Source organism: Lissotriton helveticus, chromosome 10, assembly GCF_964261635.1.
Source record: "Lissotriton helveticus chromosome 10, aLisHel1.1, whole genome shotgun sequence".
NCBI lineage: Eukaryota > Metazoa > Chordata > Amphibia > Caudata > Salamandridae > Lissotriton > Lissotriton helveticus.
Genome location: NC_136071.1, coordinates 644,085,044 through 644,108,855, shown reverse-complemented (window position 1 = coordinate 644,108,855; position 23,812 = coordinate 644,085,044). Strand labels below are relative to the sequence as shown.

The window sequence follows — 23,812 nt, the reverse complement described above, 5'->3', positions numbered from 1 at the left end:
TCTGCACCTTTGGTATAGCACTCCGGCCCCACCCCCAAACTGTCTCAAATATCTCTATCAATTCCATGCATTACTGTTGAACCACAAATGAGGTAATATCATGCATTATAAAGCTATTAAAACACTTTGTCAATCATCACCCCTTTGAGACGGTGATGTCGGTACACTCTTGGCGGTGGCTTTAGTCACTTTACGGGGACAAATATGTTTTGTAAATTTCAGTGCCGATTTAGACTCCGTGAAAATATGAGCCTGGCCATGATGAGTAATTCTTAATTTGTCCGGGTACATCATTGCATAGGGAATGGAAGCAGATTGTAGTAGTCTCTTAGCAGCCCATTCTTGCCGCCTGCACTGCGGGTGTATAGTCCGGGTAAAAGGAAACATTGTTAACTTGATGGGTTATAGGACTCTTGGCTCTCGCTTCTCGGAGGATAGCGTCCCTGTCCGCATAATTAAGAAAACACGCTATGAAGGGGCGCGGTGTTGCGCCCGGCGCTGGTCGAGGGCCAAGCGAACGGTGCGCCCTTTCAAAAATCATGACAGGGGAGGGCACAGACCCAAACAGTTCTCGGAGCAAGTTTTCTGTTAATGGCTCCTTTTTTTATATAGCTGTCGACACAGGAAGCCCAATTATGCGGAGATTATTGCTCCTCGATGGCCCTTCTAAATCTTTGTTTTTTGCCCTAATTACCTCCAACACTTTCTACATATTAAGATTCTGAGTCCTGGCTTCTGCAGTGGCATCATTGGTATCCAACAGTCTGTTCTCTTACACATCTAGCCTGGTCTCATGTTTGTCTACCTTTTTCTTGACTACGTTCAAACTGGAAGCTAGGGCATCAATTTTACTATATATAGTTTTTAATCCAGTGCGCATCTCCAGGAGTATGAATTTCAAATCCTCGCCCATATCATCAGCGTGGTCCGCCTGGCCATGGGCAGCCCCCACCATGCTGATCGGATCCACTGTTTGTGTGTGGCGTTTGCTCTCAAATGGGAGCTTAGGCTGCTTGGGGTCGGGTTTGCCCATGATCTGTAACCAGCAGCGAGCCCAGGCGCAACACAGAAATGTGCCCCACAAGTGGGAAGAACAAATTTGCAGCTTAATGACAGTATGTCCAGGCAATGTACAATAGCTAGGGGTCAGCGGGGATCACTGGGCGCCAAGTCTCTGGACGATACAATACTAGAGGTCAGTCAGTATCCACACCAATGAGTCTGTCAGGATCAGCCAAAAGAGTACTCGGCACTCCCTCACCCTTCAATAGCAATTAGCAGGTAGCTTTCACCAACATGCAGGCCCAAGGTGTTGGTCCTGTATCCGCAGGACGCCGTCTGCGTATATCACCGCAAATCACGACTAGTACCCCGGCTCAGAGCAGGCCACACACTTGGATGGTAAGAGGACCCGGCCGACCTGCGATACACAGGAGGAGGGAACACACAGAGGACACAGATGGCACCACGACAATCCCAATGCACTACGTGCTAAAGGGGAGTCAAGGCCCCCCCATCCTCCTCCGCTACTCTACACCGCTTGTAAAACGGAACAAGCCCGGTCCCCTCAGAGGAGGGATCCGGGCAGGCACAGAACCCCAGCTAGACGGCGAAAACAACCCACGGTGCGAGATCTAGGCCCAGTATGGCGTAGATGCCAAGAGGAGACCTGAAACGCACAGCGGGGTAACGCCCATAACCGGAGCATCCTGGCCCCACCACTCTCACCTCTGCGTCGCTCAAAGGCTCCTTCGGCTCCAGGGGGATGTCAGTCGCGGCAGCAGCTCTCACCAGCCGCTGCACTCCTCATTCGACAGCGCCCCACAGGCTCCCAGACTGGTAGCTCTGCATTGGCCCAGATAACGTCACGCCTCCCGTCCCGCTTTCTGACACACATCTAACTAACTTTACCATTCAGAAGATAGCCTCATGAAAACCAAAGCATACATTTATAATCTGTTTATGCAGGTTAATTACTGTACATATTTTAAATAAAGATTATACTATTTTCTGTCAGTGGCATGCATTTTTATTATCATCATTCTAATATGGTGTGATTCACATGGGTTGACAATGCTGTCTTCAATTTGCCACTTCTGAATGACATGTCCTGCACAGCCTGAGAACGATGACACTTTGTTCTATCATATATATAGCCAATATATGTTATCAGTCATACAACCACATGTAGGTAATTGCATGTGTGGATATTTATGTTGCTTGAACCAACAGATACAAGCGAGATTATTATTCAAGCTATGCCTAGGGCCATAATGAAGGGTAAATCTCCTACACCTGCCAGTTAAGTATTTAATTGGTGTCTTATTTGGAGTGAAGTTGTCCCATCACACTCCCAGGTCAAGACCTGCTGGCACCCCCTACATAAATGATAGTTAAACCTCTCGATCAAGTATATAGCAAGGTGTTCACAGAGTCAATTACTGCCCTTCATAACTCCATGGTAACCGAGACTACCAGCAGTGGCCTAACTAGTTAAACTCATTATGAGGTTTGAGTATATATTATTAGTAATGACTGGGTAAACTAGAGTCAAAAAGATAAGAACATATTTCCTGGTTTCTTTAAAAGCAACTCTTGCAACGCTTGTTTACTACTCTACAGCCCAGTGGGTAAGTAATCTGAAAACTGTTGCAATTAACAAGATTTTTGCTTTTGCTAGTTCAAGCAGCTGGTGGGCTGTTCCTGTTAAAGAAGCTGCATATCCGAGTTTCAATAACGTTTGTCTAGCATCATTTGGAAAGGCCCATCTGTGATGTAAATGGTCATTCAATGGTGCTTTCTGTAATGGTCTTGGAATAAAACCGTACATGATGTGATTTATGCTACCCCAAGTTTTTAATTCCATGGTTATCCTCATTTCACATAGTGGCCGTTTCTGTTACATAAATGTGAGTCTTTTGTGGTTCTGCGTCACTTTATATTAAGAATACTATTGGACTGGGCTGGGTTTATGCATTGGGTCAACATTTGCATATGTCCATGTCTACTGTACAGTAGAAGTAAGTTTGACATTACCTTACATGGTCAGTTTAACGGGTTAATGTCAATATGATCACCAATGTAATTCACAATTATTTAAAACATGGTGACTTGGGTGATGCATTAAACATACAAGAGTGCTATATATTAGTTAATATTAAACATGCTCTGTCACTGGGACAAAATACAAGCACTTAGCATTTAATTAACAACAAGGAGTAAACAATGAGTATGCCTTCATTAGGAGTAAGCTGAAGATGACTCTTTAATTTGCAGATCAAAAGTATTGATCTTTTTAATCATTTCAATTTACTCGGATACAAATAGATTTTCCGTGCATAATGTAGTAATGTATATTTGTGCATGTGTAAATCTACTCCAAGTAAATTTTCACATACTAACTTTGTTATTCTTTCTCCATTTCTAAATACCTCTTTCATCACTCTTCCCCACCAACTGCATAATGGTTGACAGCTGTAAAAGATATTCATATGCAGATATGAATGTGTGACCCAAAGGCTTGTCAATAACCACAATTTTTTTAGTATTGACCTACTTAGACAGGCATTCCTGCACACACAGAACATTCACTGCTCCTTCGCCTTAGCAGATTTGCTGACATCTGATATTACGCTATACTGGTTTGTGAGCAAATCCATTTACAACAGTGAAGTCATGTTTTCAGTAAAATTCATGTGAATAGCAAACATGGGTTTTAACATGGTAATAACGTATTTGTGCACATTCGTTGAATTTAGTTGTACAAATACAATAGTGAGTCAGGCTCACTATGCATATTTGGAAATCCTTTCACTTTTGCCACAAAAACTCATCTGAATTTGTAATGCATTTTGGCAAGAAAGGAAGAGGTATTTATATATTTTATTGTATTTTATTATTTAGCATAAATGAATGAAAAATCCTAAGCATGAGATTATGTTCCAAATTTTACAATATTGGCAAATGATATGTCTGTAAGAGTTCGGGCTATTGTTCAAATGTACATGCTAATTTCTGGTCAAATATTTTAGATTGGATACAGGAATTCTCCAATAAAAAAGAACTTTACCTACTGTCTGCCTTCTCGCCGGGCAGAGCTAAGTAGCAAGCTTTCTCCACTTCCTATCCGGTTGAACAATACCATTTTGTTTATTGTGTCTTCTCATTTTTAGTTTATTATTCTATGATATGGTTTATACAGAAGTGAGATAGGTCTCTCAGATGCAACTGACTCTCTATCTTGTTTCTCTGTTGCAGTCTTTCTTCCATACTGTACTGGAGAACAGTCCTCACTGTGATACAATGGTTGACAACAATTTACGCATTACTAACTGGAATCGCAAACTTGGCTGTAAATGTCAGTATAAACACATTGTTGACTGGTGTGGATGCTCTCCTAATGATTTCAAACCTTCTGATTTTCACAGGTTTCAGGTATGTAGCCATGGATTTCATAGGTATTGTGTATGTTTTTGAAATAATTATCTTTGTATTACTATATATTAGCTGAAACATATCTTTCAATATAACTTCAGCTACATTATACTTGGAAAATGGCAGACTATTAGACCTACAGCATTACTAATAATCAAAGAAGCCACCTGGCCATTTAATAGTGAAATATTGAAAATAAATGAAGATGGAGAAAGGCTAAGGAAAAGTAATACAGGTGAACTCCATATCAGCAATGGATACAGGAGCAGGCCCGTACCACATTTGCATGCTGTTGGTAATATATTTTTAGCCATGTTTGCAAATTACATAAGTGAAAAATCCATATCTTCTTGTAGTTTATAGTTTGTCTCTTATAATCCAATGAAGTCACTTGTGCTATGTTATATAAACACTCCATATTGCAAAGTTTAGATTTGGAAGTCCAATGTCTGAGAATGACGTGATTGGCAGCCCTTAGACACTTTATTGCCAGGATTTCCAAGCTCAAAAATTCGTGTATAATCTCCTCTACTCTTCTTCCATTTCAAAATATATAATCTTCAATATGGTGAAGTTAAAAATAAGAGATGGGGGCTCAGATCAACCACATTGCTTTTTTCTGTAAAATTAACACTTAAGTCAAGTCGGCTTATTTTCTCAAAATCTGCCTAATTGTATGCCTCCTTCCTTATTCAATTTTGTTCCATTTCATTTTCCCAGTACATTAAAGTCTGTTTTGTTGAATGGTAGGTGGTCATATTGATAAAACGTATCAATTTCCATGTCGCTTAATAAGCCCGAGGAACCTCGAGATGCGTGATAAACTATAGATGCTCCATTACTGCCCGCCTTTAAATGAAGCACACATTTTGCAAAGAAGAAACATCTATTGAGAAGAGGCTGCCTTCAACCGTCAGCTATTTTAGCTAGCTAAATTTCAGCCTTCTTAGTTAAGTCTTCGCCCTCATAATTAGTTCAACAACTTGTTGGAAAATTGAAGTGTGTTGTTATTTAAGTAATCTGCTTCAGGAATTAAATTAGCTGTTCAACTGCACCACATTTAACTTCAAAATTAAACCGAATGAGACATTTCTTACCATCTGTCTATGTAGTGATGTGCAGACATGCCAATGGTGGGGGTTTGGATATTTTCCATTGGTTTGTGCAAAGCGTATTAATTGTATTTACAATAGACACACGCCTTTCTTTATAAATTGCCCATTTAAATTTGAATACAAGCATATGTTTATTATATTACTTCATGGTATATATTCTATTTTTGCCAAACTCAATTGCTAATTAGGAAAAACTGTCATGAATGTTGTGCCAGCAGTAATGTACTTTAAAAAAAATCATACCAATTTACAATTTGTCATGGATGATATATTCTTGTGTGTGTTGGATTAATTGTTCAACGTAGAAGTCCTTGATTAGTAACTACCTATTAAAGCAAATCTTTCTATTACTGCATCAATCAGAGGAAATGCCCAAGTAGGTCTCTCTAACTACTGTCCAATTTTGAACTTGCCACTGTTACTGGAAGACAGCTGTTCTGTTACATGATTGAACACCACAGTTGTGACACTGTCAGGCAGAAACCTAATGTGGACAATCATATCAACAGCACTCCCCACTACCAAACAATACTGAGAAAAGACACCAAAGAGGGAATATTTTCCAACTCCTGCACTGCATCCTGAGCCAAGAGGAGACCCTTTTAATTACTGACTTCGTCTTGCAAGTGAATTAGTGAATGCCAGTTTTTCTCATAAATACATAATAATTAGCACAATTAAAGGTACAGGAAAAAGGTGACATAGCTATTAGAAATAACCCATTTACCGAATACTTTAAAACAAGCTGCATGGAAGATCAGTGGTGGGCATTTTCCAATTCAAACATAATAATACCAGCTTTCACAATCGCCCCGGCTTACGATAGCCAATCAATACAGCAAATAGGTCACATAACACCTAAGAATATTCTAAAAAAGCACCATACATTTGAAGAATTACTTATATTCTGATCCACCATATAAAGTCTAAAGAAATACACCATACACTGAGTCAAAAGCCACATCAAAACAAATATTAAAAGTGTGCTCGCAATAATATCCTAATATCTGTTGAATGAATAGGAGGTAAACTAACGAGGACAATCCCCAACTTTTCTCTGTGGTTTAAACTCTTCCACAAGGATGTCACATGCCTGTGATATACAGTGTTTCCGCAGACCGGCACGCTCGTCTCTTTGCAAGCATGTACTCTCTGACACAATCCACAGGAGCATCTGCTGATGATTCTAGGTGTCAGATAGGCCTCTTGATAGACCTGACAGCCTTAGGGTTGTCTTCCCTCAAAACATTTGCCTTATCCCCTCCTGTTTTGCTAAAATTCTTTTTTTGTTAGCTTTAGGACTCTGTGCACTTTACCACTGCTAACCAGTGCTAAAGTGCATGTGCTCAGCCCTTTAAACATTGGTTAAACCGTGGATTATATCATAAAAGGGGGGTCTAAAGAGAAGACCAAGAGAAACCGATCTGGTATACGCGGACCCTGTAGAAGTAGTTCTTTCCAATGGTGTAAAATCAAAATATTAAATGCAGTGCAAAAAGTGTAAGTGAAAATTAAAAAGGATTTACAACAGAGAAATATTTTTATTAGGGTATCTGTTATAAACAGTACATAAAGGCAGTTTCATACATCACTGCCTATGTATATGGTCAACATGTTTCAGCCTTAGGGACTGTTAGTCCCTGGCTTTCATCAGGACCTTCTTTTTAGTTTGCAACTGCATATGTACCTGAAGTGTAATAAGTGCAAAAAATGAACCACAGAAGATTCTAAAATTATATCAATGAGGATTGGAATCAATACAACCTCACATACCAAGTGTGTATCCTCTGTATCCACAGGGTATGAGTGCAATTGGAACAAGAAGATCATACATAATAATGATACACAGAGTCACACAACAACAACAATTACACGCAATAGACTGGTATTTACAACCTCTAAATTACGATAACCTTGTAATCCACAAAACAATAAATATGTCTTGCTCACCCGTGAGATACGAGGAATGGGCCTCACCTCGCCTGGAAAGAACTCAGGTATAAGAGGCCCCGCTCTATGATGTGTGGAGACAAAGAGGGGAGAGAACAACAATGAAGAACAAATCTCACTGTGCATTTTTAGAAAGAACCCCCTCCTGATAATTGGAATGCCACAGTTATACACCTACATTGTAATAAGTACAATGAAGTGGAACAACTAATTAACACCTGTAATGTACAATATTACTTGGGCAAGACGGAGATCAAAAGTGAGTAGAAAAAAAGAGTAAAAAAAGGGGGGGCGGAAGGACAGGCATAAAAACAGGAGGTTAAGAAACATGCTAGTATGCAGGTCTAATGGAGTGAAATCCCTTTGATGTCATCTCAGAAATTACTCGGGGATAGCCTTGTAGGTATGTTCACAATTATTATGATTATGATACTTTAGCCCATGGAACCCCTATCAGCACGCCTCTAATGTTGTTACTACAAACTTCTAGTTTGTATGTACGGGCACTTTGTCTAAGGGGTGCTATATTCTAAAATGCTGCATCAAAAAGCCCACCCAGACCGAAAAAAGGAAGGTACGGCGGGCAATACTCCAGCCTTTCCAAAATGCAAACATTCTCTCATTTAGATACTGTATCTACGCTCACGGGGATAGTAACGGGAAAAGAACGGCACTCTATCCTTTTACACATACACAAACCCATAGTGTCCTAGCTCCTTACTTCTCCGTCGTTTCCCCACGCTATGCCTGAGCTGTGGGTGGAGGTAACGACTAGGAGGAGGAGGAGTGGACAATTCTTATATCGTTCGGACGCCGCCAGCTGGAGACAATCACAAATCAATTAGCACAGGCATTGTATGTCATTAATGGCTACAAAATTACTTAAAATATCGGAAGATGTAGTTCATTACATTTATCACCATGTGCCATGTGCCCTGTCTAACGTTTGTTAAGAAAAGATCATGATAGGTATCCTGTCATTGCAAATGATTAATTAATAATCTTTTTATATAAAACTAGGCAAGGATGGAACTCTGTATGTGCTAAACAGCGTTCAGCAAATAAAACTACAAACTGATGTCATCACTGTAGGGAGTTGTAGTTCGTATACACAAAACAACGCACAGAGCCTTTAACTCCCTAAGACCCCATTTTTCTTCGTTGGTTATCATTAACCCTCTTAAGTAGTCCTTTAAAGCATGAATCAGGCCGTGCCCTTGCAGCTTTTTGTGCAGTTTAAGCTGCCATTTTGAGCTATCCCAATAAACCTTTTGCCATGCCTAAACCTTCCTTAATACATATAAGTCACATATATGTAACCCATAGGATTGACCGTAAACAGCCCATAAGGTGAGGTGCATTACAAAAAGTTGGATATGTAATTTTACGTTTTGCGTCTCCTGGTACACAAAGAGACTTAATTTAGTTTTTTGCTACTGCGACGCCTATCACTTCCATAGGATAACATAGGGTTACCTTATTAAAATGAATAAGTGGTAACTATTTCTTGGGAACAGGCTGTACTCAAAATTCCTCTTTAGTGGTAAAGTCAGAATTCTGAAAAGGCTACTTTTAGAAAGTTAGCATTTTCTTGTACAAACCATTTGGTGCCTGCAGTTTGTGTCCTGCGTCACATGGTTAGGTGTAAATGGCTGTTGGCCTTTGTGTATTCCTCCCACACAGTGTCACAAAGAGGAACTGGTTATTAGGAAGATAGGCCTTCCTGCCTAGATGGGTGGGGGAGGAGCTGTCTCCTACCACACTTGCACTTCCATAGGGTCTGTCTCCTGCACTCACAAAGAACTTCACACTAGCCTTTTGTCACACCATTCCTCTTGGGGCCTGGGCAGGGAGGAAGGGAATTCCAGAAGCATCTGTGGGGGGGGGGGGGGACTCCAGACATTTCCTCCACTTCAAAGCTGTCACCAGGTATAGAAATAGGACCCTAGACCCACTCTACAGATCACTTCTGGTTACAGAAAATGGAATGTCCTGCTGCCAGGGGACTGCCCTGCTGGAGGTATGTCCTGCTGTCTGAGAAGGAAGACTGGGACTGATCCCTTCATCCAAGGCTGCCTAAGTGACTCCAAGGGTCAGTTGGCTGTCTGTAGGCACACAGCAAGCTCCAGAGGCCTCCCAGCAACTTCCCAGCTGAACGCCTGAAACTGGATCTGCCTGATCCCTGCTGAAGTTTTGGGCTCTATGTTGTTAGAACCTCGAACAGGCCCGTTCTTGGTGAGGTCTTGCCACCCACCAACTCAAAGCTCCAGTGAACCCTGTTCTTTGCACTACAGTGACTACCAGCGATGACTCACAAAGCGAGATCTGCACTACGCACTACAGAATCAACAGCCACCAGTCGCCTCAAATGCAAAGCTCCAGCAATGACTGCCTGTGATGCTTGACTGGAACTTCATGTTACAGCAAGAACTGTGCACATTTCCAGGCGGAATCTATGTGCTACACCGATGACCATCCGTAACACTCTCCAAGCTCCTTACAGCCTCCTCCACCGTGAACTGGTTTGTTTGCACCAGACTTTGAGAAGGTAACTGTTTCTGCAGGACTAACTTGGACCCTGTATCTGGCCTGCACTCCACCGCGGTCAGCCTGACTTTCCCCAGGTTTAGCACAATCAGATAACCACAAGTGGCACTTTGTGCTTTTGGGTACTATACATACCTAAATCTTTGAAATTGCATATCTCCGGTTTTCTAAATTGGTGTGGGCTCATTCTTCTGTTGTGCTTTTTCTTTATTACTGTTTGTGTGCTGCATAAATGCTTTACCCTTTGCCTCTAATTTAATCTTGACTACATTTGTGGCAAGCTACTAGAGGGTTAAGCAGAAATTAATCTAGTAACTTTTGTGGTTCAACATGACAAGGACTGTGGTTGTTGCTTGAGTAGGGTTTCACTTCCTAAGACAATGATTTGTGCCACCTTTGAGGCCAGAGGTCTCAAAGGCAGTGCCAGGGGTCCCAAAGGGCAATCTAGGGGTAGCAACTGTGGCGCCTGGTGACCCATAAGTTACATCCATGCCTCTCCACGTCCCATCAGGCTACTCAGAAAATATTTGCCTACAAAGTCAAGACCTGATGACCGCATGGAGGCAAGAAAACAGGGACAATGGATAAATGAGAAACATACCTAGACGCAGCTGAGGGGATGTAAAAAATAGAAACAAGAAAGAAACATAAAGTGTTTTCTTATTATTTTTTATTTTTTTATTTTAGTCTTAGGTACTGCTGTTGGGTCTCTTGGTAGGTACTCTCGCTTACTGAGGACTGTGACAAAGTTGTTATTAAAGTGATAATAATAGCACCAGTATGTTGGCAAATTGTGGTGGGTAAGGTTTTAGTCAAAAGGTAAATAAATAGTTACCCTTGCATGAGAATGAGCAGTTCCTATGATGTCATGTTATGCTTGGAGTTTGCATCTAATTAAGTCCTGTAGAGATTTGTGTAAACAGTTTTCTGAATGAACTGTTTTGAAATAGAAATGACTTGTTTATGCTGAGCAGACATATCTCTGGCACACATAGAGGCCTATTTGCAAACTGCATTTTATAGCACTTAAAGTCATTCTACAATAGTACAAAAGTACTCTTCATGTACTAAAAAATGCTCTTCACTAACCTGCAAACAAAGTTCTACACCTACGACTCTCCTAACTCTTCTGTACGAAGATCTCTGCCAACCTGGCTAAGATCTCTGTACACTTAGGTATACGATTTAGGTGTAGATGTGGGAGAGACTGGTGGAGCCATAGAAAAATGGAGAATACTTACTCAAAACTGAGATTTTAGCAAAATGTAAGGGGTAGGTTTAGGGAGGAGCATGTAAATAAAACACATACTCACAAAACAGTAAGACTATTGGTATCCACAAACTACATTTTTAAAGTTACTACGGCACTAACGGTCACAAAACAGGTGTAAATGTTCTCCAGCTAATCTTGAAATAAGTCTAGCACTATGGATGGTCACTCAAAGGTACAGCAACACACACCTGTAGAAAATAATGGCATTAAGGACTTAATATAACATTCCATAGAAAATAGTATTACTGTAATTAAATAATGATAATTAGAAATGTTAATATTTTAAACATTATTATATATCATATTTATTCTCAAAATTATATTTTTAAACATTTACTCAAAAGTATAAAATGATTTACATTAATTAAACAAATACCTTTTGTTTAAATGTACTAAATATCGCACACCGAGAGACGCCAGAGAGACATACCAGGAACTTGTCTCCTGGTGTTTTGCAGCTCCCGGACCCTGGCCCCTGGCTGAATTTTAGCAAGGCACGATGACAGACCTCAGGAAATAGCAGGAGCCAAGTGGAGGGTGCATAGGGAGCATACTTTGAGAGATTGGAGGAGCCTTGAAGAGCGAGCGAAGGAGGGGTGTAGGCGAGGCCCTAGGGCTACGTTTGATTCCCAGCAGGTGCGGAAGTTGCTTGCATCAGGCCAGTGTGGCTTGCTCCTCCTGAGGGACCCAGCATACCGCACTCCTTCAGTTGCCTCATTTCCCTGATTTGGTTGGCAATCTCCTCTATGAGCCCACTGTTGTTCCATTTGATAACCCTGTGGGTTCACTGCTGCTTGCCTGCATCTAGCCCGCCCAGCATTTCCAGCCTTCTGGGGTGGGACTTCTTCCCCTAGCAGGCATTTCTGTGACCATGAGCCGGGGGAATGCTCAGATGAGCTGTTAAAGTTCCTCTAGGTGCTGCAGTGCAGGACATACGTGTGTCTGGGCCAGAGCGGGCCCATCTGTGACTGTCCGCGGCTGGCAGAGGCTTAGCTGGGCCGTCCTTCTTTTAACTTGATTACCAAGAACAGTGACTTTTTAGGTGGGTGTGTTTTATTAATTTTAACAATACCTTTGGCCTGCCTGGAGCATCACCTAGTCATTAGTGATCTAGATTGGAAACCCTCATAATACCTCTCAAGCCAGGCTGTTATTCACCACTCGTCTACCAAGGGGAAGCGAAAGTGCATGGGGGACCCAGGTTACACCACCAATTCCATCTCCAAACTCTGCCCTGATTGACCAAATGCGCCAGAGAGAAATTGGAGGTCACTGCTACTGAAATCGAGCTCACTGAGCGGAGACTCTCATTGGGGGCAGGGGAGTCCTCTATTGAACCTAATCTTACCAGCCCCAACTGACCCTATGGATCTTGTGGGACAAGCAGCCTCAATCTATGTAGAAACAGCACAGACTCTGGGTTCTGGGCGTAATAGTAAGAACCCCAAATTAGCCCAACTGAATAGTCAAACCAATGAGGCTGCCCATGATGAACTACATCACGTTGCCAAGAAAGCCAACTGTGTTGTTAGGAGAAAAGCACGTGTTCAGGATTTTTCTCTTGCACCTTCTTCCCCACTTCCTGAACGTGCCATTCAACCAATTAGCAACCCATGTTTGGCTGGTCTAATGAAACCTAATTGGCTGGACAAAGTCATGGGCAACCTAATTGATAAAATCAAAGGGGTTATAAAGAAGGAACTTTACCCCATGTTGGCAAGGTTATCTGAGGTTGAAGCACTAGTTAAATCCCTTTCTAAACCATCGCCACCTTTGGAGCAGTCCAGTGACAAAGGTGACCATATACAGCCCTTGTCTAAAACAAGTTCAATGCCTGCTTTAGGAGAGGGAGAGACTCATTTGCTACTAGTGCCCCTCTGACCGATGGAAACAACTTAGCCAGGCCTCTGAAGGCACCAACTGACCTAGTCCCGGAATCCAGCCTCAGCTGCCTTGTCCAGTCTTTTTTTTACAAACTTTCTGCTAACTGCTGAGGTATGTGGAGCCAGGCCCAATCCATCTCATTTATTTGAATCGTGCTCCACTACGGTCATCCAAAACGTCAGACTTTGCCCTGATCTCGCATGACTAGATGTCTGAGGTTGACGCTTTGGTCTTTTAGGCACTATTTTGCACTTTAATGTTTGAATTTTCTTAACTCCATTGCTACAAAATGAATTTTTGTCATTTTGATATCATATTACTTTATTAACTTATACTCTATTTTTCTAAATGAGTGTGGGACTTTCCTTATGATAAGTTATCACCTCATTACTTTATAAGTGCTGCATAAATACTTTATATATGGCCTCTAAGTAATGCCTAAAGTATTTAGTGCCAAGCTCCCAGAAGATTAAACAATGGTTAATTTAGTGACTTATTGTGGTTCACCCTGACAAGGATTGTGGCTGTTGCTTGAGTAGGGTTTCAACCAGCAACCCAATTTCTCAGATCGGTGTACTGGACTGGAGGATGTAAGGTTAGTTAGAAAGCTACTTACCAATCCATGGCAATGGAGTTCTGGTTGAGATAGACTATTTCTAGAGAGGGTGAAGATAGTGGACACAGTAGGATAATTGCTTTGCATATTGATACTGCCCAAAGAGATGGTGATTTTGAACACAAATTAAGATTGAGGGATACCTTTTGTGTTAATAAATTGAAAACTGTTTCTAATGGACTCAACCGTGATAGGGAGTTCTACACATTTATCTGATCATTTTAGTAGCAATGTGCTGCTATGAAAACTTTTGTTACCATATTTGTGCACTCATATGAATTTAGTAAACATATTTATTGAATGCTCTGAGGGAGCCAGATATCATTAATTCCTTTTTAAACTAAAATATATATTTGGTCTATCCCCAACCTTACTCTTCGTCCTATTATGGAATGGTCTGCCCAGGCAATTCAAATAAATGCAATAGAATAGATAGTGACCCCAATGCGTTAGAAATTACTCTGGTTTTCACATTGAATAACTCTATAGTTTCACTCATGCAATTCCTGGATAATAGATGTCAGTTATCCCATAACAAGAGTAAAATTTACTGGCACTCTGAGAGTCACTCTGAAGAGACCATGAGGCACATATATAATCTAGTTGAAAATATTATAAGAGCCTATTGCAACCTTGACCTGAATCAGGTATCTTCTTTAATGGAGATAGGGAAAATCCATCATAATTTGTTTGAGGAGCTCAGGGTAATAGAAGGGATGCACCTTCGTGGTACAGTAAGCAATGTCGGTTGGCTAAATTGGCTCTGATAAGTTCGCTAAAGACCAAGGATAGGGGTGAGATGCAACTAAGAAGAACTGGTTACAAAAATACAGTAAGACAAGCAAGAAGAGATTGGGATCGTAAGAAGTGGAAGTTATTGCTGACTGCAACTAGACAAAAAATCATATTAGCTTCTGGAACATTGTAGCAAGGGGTAATGCCGAAGGGGTTGCCAAAATAGATAATATTGCAGCTGAGGTTTGATTATCCCACTTCTGAAATGTATACTCATCCTCGTTCGGAGGAGGATCTATCCCTCTAAACAATAGGGACCCATCATCTCCTATTCTAGCAAAGCCTATTAGTTCTGGTGTGTATCCACTCATATCCTGCAAAGAAGTGGAACATGCAATCAGGAAGGTTGTCCCTCATAAAGGCCCAGGCATTGATAACATTCCAGAGAACCTGTTGCAGCAGAGATCAAAATTTGGGGACCCTACCTTACTTTAGTATTTAACGCTATTTTAAAAGGTCTAAGGATTCCACCTTCATGGGCAGGAGCCAAAATGTGTCCTGTGTATAAAAAGGGCTCCCCCCTGGATCCTGAAAGTTGCAGACCAATTAGCTTAATTGACCCCACTCAGAGGCTCTTTAGTAGGGTTATTCTTTCTAGGCTCAATAAATGCCTAGATGACCATGACGTACTATTTCCCTTCCAAGCATGCTTTCGCTCTAGCATTTGGAAGGTGCTTTTAGAGATGGGTGTCCCCGAGTACTTGTCCAGAATCATAGCGAGATTGCATGAGTTTAATTATGCTCAGGTTCAGTGCTGGAAGTTAGGTGAAGTGACTGAACCATTCACTGTATGTAGAGGTGTATGACAGGGTTGTGTATTGCTCCGACCCTTTTCTCCTTGTTCTTTAATAGTTTAGTAAGACATTTAAATGAATGTGCCAATGAAGTGCCCAAACTAGCAAACCTTAATGTCCCGGTCCTCATGTTTGCTGATGGCACCCTCCTCTTAGCCAAATCACCTATGGGGATCCAGAAAATATTTCATCAGTTTAGAAGGTTCTGTCTTGATATGGGGTTGGAAATCAAAGTGTCCAAAACTAAGTATATAATTTTTATCCAATGTCACATGACCCTACCGAACCCAACATTTAATGGGGTACCACTTAAACAGGTTTTTCTATTTGAATACCTAGGTGTTACTCCTGATGGAAAGCTGGACTGGGCCAAGCATGTCTCAAAACTGAGCTTAAAATTAGAGCAGCATTTAGGAGGTGTGACAAAGATACACTGGGGGCTTTCTATGAATCTCTTTCTCCGGTTCTCCAGCTCTACTCCTATCAGTCCTTGGGGGTGGCCTTTTATGAAGCTGAGCTATGGGGACATAAAAATCATAACATTTTAGAACTGGTGGAGAACCTTTTTTTGAGGCAGGTGTGTCTTCCGGCCAGTACCTTTGACCCCCTTAAGGCTTGATGCAGGGCTTAGACCAATCTCGGAAAAAGTGGCGGCCAAACCTTTACTTTTCAGGAGGAGATTTTGGGAAACCCTGAACTCCAGAGATCGGATACATTAGAGACACACTCTATGAATTGGGCCTAGCCAATTTGTAGAAAGTTCCTGGGGGAAGTTGTCTTTCCATTTCAGTAAAGGAGCTGAAAACTCAATTTAGATTTTATAAGTTAAACAACCTCTTAACTTCACTGGCAATGGGCATTTTAACTAGTGTTTTATGTAATGTCCAAAAACTTTTATCATACCCACGATTTTTAGATGATATTGAGCTAAATCTGGCCAGGAAACTTTATCTATACTTTAGATATGGAACTTTGCCACTTTGCACCAATACTTCAAGAGGGTTGAAGTCAGCTAACTTGGTTTCTATGGGTTGACCATCCTGTGGACACGAAAAGGAATCAGTGGCCCATATGTTAGTTTTTTTGCCCAGCTTATCGTAGGGCTAGGTCAGGTGGATAATCCAAACATGTAGATGTCTAGGCACCACCAGGCACTAGGAGGCGTGCAGAAATTTGCAGACTGTATTGACTGCCACCCTGGTGTTTGCAGTCTCAAGATATTTATTGAGTTTGTTGCAAGTCAGGAGTAAATTGTGTGCCGGTTCCAAACTGAACCTGAGATCTTTTCTACTATCAACTGACAATATCTGTTTGATTTTAACACCTCACTTTATATTGTATTTATATTAGAAAATTAGTTGTTATTTTGTGATATCTTGTTCTTTGCTTTCGTCTTTTTAGATAATGAATTATATTTTTAAATGCTATTAATTCTTTAGTATGTATTATTTATCATTTTATATTATTATTGTTCTTTTTGTGTGCCTCTTTTATGGTATTTTACAGAGATAACGAGTATCGAACTGAACTAAATATTATTTAAAGAAAAAAGCTAATGAGAATTAGTGGTAATTGATTTTGTTTAAAAAGTGATCTTCATAAAACATATTAATATACTTACATTATTTAATAAAACAATATTTCAAAGAGTTAAATGGACTGCAACATTTTATTGTATTAGTTTGAGGTTACAAATAGTTATTAAAAAACAATTTACTACTATATTTATATCAAAATATTGTGCGAAAAAAATAAATGCAATCTACTTTTTAAGTTTCCCAATATTTTCCGAGAGTGATCTCCATCTACATGTGAAATGTTACTAGTAATAACTTTTCATTCATAAATTCAGTCTTAGTTTGTCTTTAACCTCTGAGCTCAGGGGATAGATACATATAAGTTTACATATCGGTGTAAATCTGCTCTTGGGAATGGTGAATAGCATAACTTACAACTCAGTTGAAGAATTGTCTGAAATCAGTGCAAAATTGCCCAGCAGCTTTGCAAAATGTGTCTGTTTGGATAAAATGTATGTGATATGGTCCATCAACGCTTTTCTCAATATGCATCTTTGGTGGTCATGGCTTCTATTTCACTTGTAGAAGTTCAAATCCCTGAACTCACAATTTGTATTGCACTTTACCCTAATTTTTTCAAGTTTTTTCAGCTTTACAACCTGCAAGGTCGCCAATATTGAAATTACAAATATTGGCCTATTAGATGATACGGTCTACATTTTGGCTGTTAAATAGCACAACAGGGATAAGTTGTAGAATCCATGGATACCCACAACATAAAATATATGTTCCTCTGAGGGAAGAGGAACTGAACAACCAATCAACCTGTGTTTGAAAAATATAGAATTTTTTTTAGCATCTATTTTCAGATGTGCAGTGCAGCTCGCAAGATGAAATACAAAAAATAGGATTTGGCACAGAGGCTACTTTAATAGAGTCTTGCGGATGCTTGCGGTTTTGATGTTGAATTAGTGCCAGTGCAGCATTATTACATGCTGATTCAGTCATATCAAACACCCTTGTGACCTCACAGATGGTACTGTATTCAAGCAACACATAAATGCTGCAAATAGGAGCTTGATACAGGAATGCTGACACCTATCTGAGCAGCCTGTACAAAGCTAGTTATTTGGAGCAGCTGTATTCTCTGTAGGCTCAATATTATTACTGTCGGAAATAAAGCCAAATTGTGCATGTGAATGCTTTGTTTGGTATAGTGTCATAGTTCTGTATTTACTATAGCAATTTTTGGTTGAAGGTTTAACATGAAGGTGCCTGGAGATGGGTTTATGTGAATCTGCGAGAAAACGTACTCAAGCAAATCTGTTCCGTATCCTTTACTCTCCATACTGCACCTTACATGTCTTCTTATACTGTCCTTTGTGTTCCTCAGACGTTTTGGGGAAAAAGATTTTCCTCATTTTTGCTAATTTATCAAACTTGAATTTTGCCAGTCTCGGGGCTCTCAAAATGAGAAAGAGCTTATAGAGACGCCTCGTGGATTATTCAAGGAAGAATGGTGAATTTAAATGATATGTTATATTAAACTTTATGCAAATTATCTGCACAAATAATTACACATTGTGGGCTATGCAACAAGGTACTTACACTAGTAAGAACCTTGATTGTAGTTAAACTTTCCTGAATCTGAAGATACAGATAGCAAAAAAACAATGGATTTAGGCCCAGATCTCTGTACTGGGGTGAATGTATGACATTGTTCTGCATTCTGTCCATCAATTGTTCTCTATACAGATAGCAATCTCAGATTATTAGGAGCAAACAAAGGTATCTCTCCGCTGCCATTGAAGGAAACAATGGTCTGAAATAACTATCAGGTTGTCTGATAGATCATCCCTCAAGGTAGAAACAAAGTGATGGAAAGATTGTTTGATGGTTTTGGAATCATGGAGTTGACAACTACACTTTGTAGTATTACGTTCACAACTCATACTTCAATTAGACTGAAGATGGGCATTTTGTGTAAGGAGTCAAAGATGTTTAGCATAATAAGTTTTGTAAAGCACTTTGAAAAGAGTTGCTATGCCACCTGACTGACTGCAGCTAGCCAGGTTAGTGTTCTTTAGATTGGCAAAATGCTTACCATCTGCTTTTATCATTGTGCCACTGGCAAAATCGCAGAATGTTGTTCAAATGCAGCAACAGAAATAGGTTGACAGAAAAATAACTCAGTTTAAGCTGACAGTCCAATGTGTGTCCACCAACATTTGTGACTCATTAATGGACCAAGATTGCAGCACAGTATTTGCTTTTCTCATCTTTGTGGCAGTGAAGAACTGAAGTCTTCAGCTTCCAGAAAGTCAGATCAAAAGACTCACATAACAAATCTAGTCATGCTTTAGACTGGATTCCACTGAAACGATAATGGTAGCTTGTAAGAAGTATAAATTGGTTTCTATGGTTGTATCCAACTTTTAAAAACAGTAGTAGTGGTCTGCTCACACTAAGGGGATGTGTAGCACTAAATAGAAGTTCCTTATTGCTACCTAAATGATTTTTTTCATAACTCCAAACATTGGTGCACCAACAATGCACAGAAAAGCGTGTTTACTAAAATGCCAAAGTGCCCATAATTTTCATTGTTTCAAACTAATTTTTTCATATAAATACAATACAAATTGACGTCTTAACATCGAACAGATATTGTCAGTTGATAGTAGAAAAGATCTCAGGTTCATTGGGTTTGGAAACCGCACACAATTTCCTCCTGACTTGCAACAAACTCAATAAATATCTTGAGACTGCAAACACCAGGGTCGCAGTCAATACAGTCTGCACATTTCTGCACGCCTCCTCATGCCTGGTGGTGCCTAGACATCTACATGTTTGGATTAACCCCCGGCAAAAAAACTAACATATGGGCCACTGAAACTTTTGTGTGCTGAATTAACACAGAAAAGATAAATTCTGTTACTTTGCAATAATGAATATGGCTTTTCATATTCAATTATGCTCCTTTTAGCAATAGAATGTACGAAGTACAACCCAATCCTACCTTGGGCAACCACCTCATTCCATGTCATCATAGACACTGCTTCCAGTCCTGAAACTTTGACTTACAAATTATTGCTATCAGGTGTGTCAGGTTAATTAGCTCAATGGAAGTAACAACAACCAAAACTGCTGAAACACAATAGCCCATCACTGGAAACTGTGTCCCTGATTACACAGAGTAAGGTGGTCACCCTAACCACTTAACCTCTTCTGTTCCCCTTGTCTCATTGCCAGTTGTCTTAGGGCAATAAATAATTCTCTAAACTTCCTACGTTTACCTCTGAGAGTCAAGTGCAGAAGGTGTACTTGACCCAGTTGCTCAGGATCCTTAGTAGATTGGGCCCTGGGACACCAGGAGTAAAATGCCTCAATCCCCCATGGTTGGGCGCAGTAACCACTGTGTACTCTGTGGCTCTCTGAAAAGTGTTCTTACAGTTGGCGACAGCAGTGGGATGTCTAACATTTAAGAGTTTGGTTATTGGCCATTTTCAATTTCTGGCAGTAGTACAATAAGTCCTGTTTTTCCTTCTACCAAGTGCCAAGTTCTCACTACCAGATTCTGGAGCCCACAGTGGCTACAGAGACATTGGTTCTCCTTGGTTAGGGCATTGATTGCCAACTTTCTTTCACCAGACATTAACCAGAAACATAGGAAGTTGTACAATTTGAAAGGATGAGGCGCCTTGTGCCTGCCTTGCAAGAAGGCTGACTCACTGCTTAAGCAGGGAGCTGGAAAGGTGCCCCTTTGCATGAGAAAGATGCTGCCTAGGAAGGGGGCAGACAAGTAACTAAGGCAAGATGAACTGAAGCTTCATACTGTGATTTACGGAAAGACCTGCCGTTCCTAGACCGTAAGATGAAGCACTGGAACCAGAGTATCCCTACAGAATGCACAAAAGCTTAAGTACATGTAACTGATGGTTGCCATGCAAGGCATAAATGTAAATCGTAGGTGTTCCTGATAATGAAGAAAAAGTGGTGTTGACTGTTTGGCAATGAGAAATTGTGATTGCACTTAGCTGTCTTACCTGAAGAACTGAAGCATCAGTAGAAGTGTTGCTACAGGCAACAATCACTCCTCACTTGCACCGCTCCATCATTTTATGACCCAGGGTGTTCTCTTTTAATTGTTTGGGTGGTGGGCTTGTGTTTGGGCCCAAGGAAGATCACCAGTAAAGATTCACCAAACCATAAGCAGTGTAACCCAAGCGCAGCCTCTGTACTAGGGTTTTAGTTGTTACTCATGTTTGTCACACAGGTGCATGGACCTGCAAACCCGAAACGGAACATGGCACTAAAGACACAGACCAAGGCAATGGTAGCTGGCATTGGGCAGAATCAGCGTATTTCATCTTGCACTGCCTTGTGAAGAGACTCACTAGACAGACCTGTGCTATGCCCATCTTCCACTAGAACACCCAGGCCAAGCCTGCCAATAAAACAAGGACAGCAACAGATCAATTGCTATTTTTCTGTTTGGATGTAAAATGGCATATCGTACTATAATTGAAAAGTAGCTGTTAATTTCTATTAAGAACGGCATACCTGGGATAAATATGGCACGTTGCACTTTATACTTGATATTGTTGGAAATTTATATGCAAATCAAGATCCTTATTGTTTGAATCGTTTTGCAGTTTTTTTTATTTCCTTTTCTGTATCATCTGTTTTTCTGCTCGATAAAAATTCACTTCAGTGACTGACCTGACTTTGAGCTCTTGAGGGGGGTCAGAGGGACTCCAAGAACCTGCAGGAAAATGTTACCCATTAAACTTTACTTAATAAATACTACGATAACAATTGAAGGGCCCTCTATTGATTATATGCAGTATTATGTTGTGTGCCAGAAGTAAAGCACTACCTGGATCCAGAATTATTGATTAATAGTGGCAGTTTTCATTGAGTTTTAATATTCTACCCTAGACCACTTCCCTTAGTAAGCCTTAAAGTGTTCCACCTCGCTATCCTGAACGTCTAGTGTGAAAGGGGTGTATTTGGTGAATAGTTGTGAGCACAACATTAGGGTAAAGACCCAGGATACGATACTAAAAGGCTATGATTGATACAATATGAGCCCAGTAACCCCTATTGGTCCCTGTACTCCCCAAAGATTTCCCATACAGTGCTCTCTTGTGGTTTCCTGTCAACCTCATCAGTGCATGACATCCCCAGGTCGTGTACAGTAGCTACTAGAATGACAGGCATGTTGAAAAACAAAGATTCTTCTGAGTGTTTGAACTGTGGCAATTGAGTTAGCAGCTCCTAACTAAAACTAAATTCATTGAGATTTAGCTATTGCCAATTTGCTGAATAGGTTGTGTAGCCTGGTTGGCAAAAAGCTAGTGGTGGTGGTGCATTGTAGGAATGTGAAATGTAATAATAGAATTTTCATACAAAATGGCTAGCTTTGTCAACTGGCAATGTAGCATGTGTTTTGTATGACAATTTATTGTTTTTTTAACATTTTACACTGCAACACTTATTTAAGTTATCTAAGGAGTGTCCTGCTGCTTTAAATAACTGTCATTTTCCATGCACAATGTGCAAGCAGCACTGGAGGCATAAAGTTACATTTGAGATATTCCCATACTGCTCCTATGAGTTCTTTTCCCCTACATGAAGGAAGGCATAAGGAATTTGTTTATTCCAGCTCTTGCATGATTTTAGATTTTTTACTTTTCTAGGCTGCCATCCTGATTAGGGGAATTCATTCCCCTGCTCTGCTTAGCAAGTATCTCCTAAACATTCACTTCGGTCCTCCCTGTATGTCCTTTACGCCATGTTTCTCATTAGGACTCCCAGCTTAAACGAGTGACCATTGTTGGTCCCAGAAATGCTTCCTGCTGCATGCCTGCTTGTTTGCATCATTCTAGTAGTTACATCTCTTCATTGGCATTGCCAACATCTCTGCTCACTGTGATGCTGCCCTGATGTTCCTTTCAGTTAAACGCTTAGTTAATCTCTCTGCACACTCCATCCGCTGGCTCCCTATGCCCATTAGCGCGATGTTGATTGCACACTTAAGATTCACACGTTTGATAACATTTTAGCATTCAAACATCACTATTCTAGGCTCTGTTCTCTAAGATAAAATAGCCAATGCTCTACACACTCTGCAGAATCTTCTTTAGGGTAGGCCTTTCTGGCTCAGTTGTTGGTCACACCCCCATCTGGTGGTGGTGGTAGTTTTAGTTCAAGAAAATCATCCTGCTTCCCTGGTTACAAAGCAGAAGAAGCACATTCATCAGAGTCTACCCCGGAGCAAGCTCTGCTAATATAACAGGTAAAAAAAGCTTCTGAATGTACCTTCATGGCTAGTGAGGAGGTTTGCCTGCCTGATGTTGAGTCCATATCTTCCTGAACACCAGTCAAATGTGTAACCCAGGGAAACCGAGGCAGAGAGAAAACTTTCAGAGGGAGTTATTTTAGTTCAATAGCCAGTCAGGTGCAGAAGTAGTGAGATTTATTGGCAAAGTGTTCTGTGGGGGCTTGGTCATAGATGGATCCAAAGACTGTAAACCAATAAGTGCAGCACCCCTCTGACATCAGCCAGCCTGTAGCAAAGTTTTATTCAGAAAGAAGTCTAAAGATTTGTCTCAATCGCATCAGAACATCTGGAAATATTACAAAACACCAGCCTCGAAATACCCAACCAGTCAACCATTGTAACCATATTGTCATGCTCACAGGATATCCTTATCTGCATACCTTTTCCTCCACCAGCCAGTTCCTGCAATCCCAAACTAAAGCTCTAGACCCATCTCCATTCTCAGGATTTTACAATCATATCATCAAGTGAAACACTTTTACAGTCCAGCAAAAGGCAATTATAATATGAAATAATTTCATATGATCTCTATGGAGCCTGAATG

The 23,812-nt window shown here is 40.5% G+C and overlaps 1 protein-coding gene across 1 annotated transcript in view; it reads left to right on the top strand.

Annotated features, from left to right (window-relative positions):
- XYLT1 (xylosyltransferase 1) overlaps positions 1-23,812 on the top strand; it is a 700,441-nt gene that overhangs the window by 590,630 nt on the left and 85,999 nt on the right. Inside the window, exon 7 of the mRNA XM_078663177.1 lies at positions 4,258-4,434. Coding sequence (XP_078519303.1) covers positions 4,258-4,434 — 177 coding nt within the window. The remainder of the gene's footprint in view (positions 1-4,257; positions 4,435-23,812) is intronic.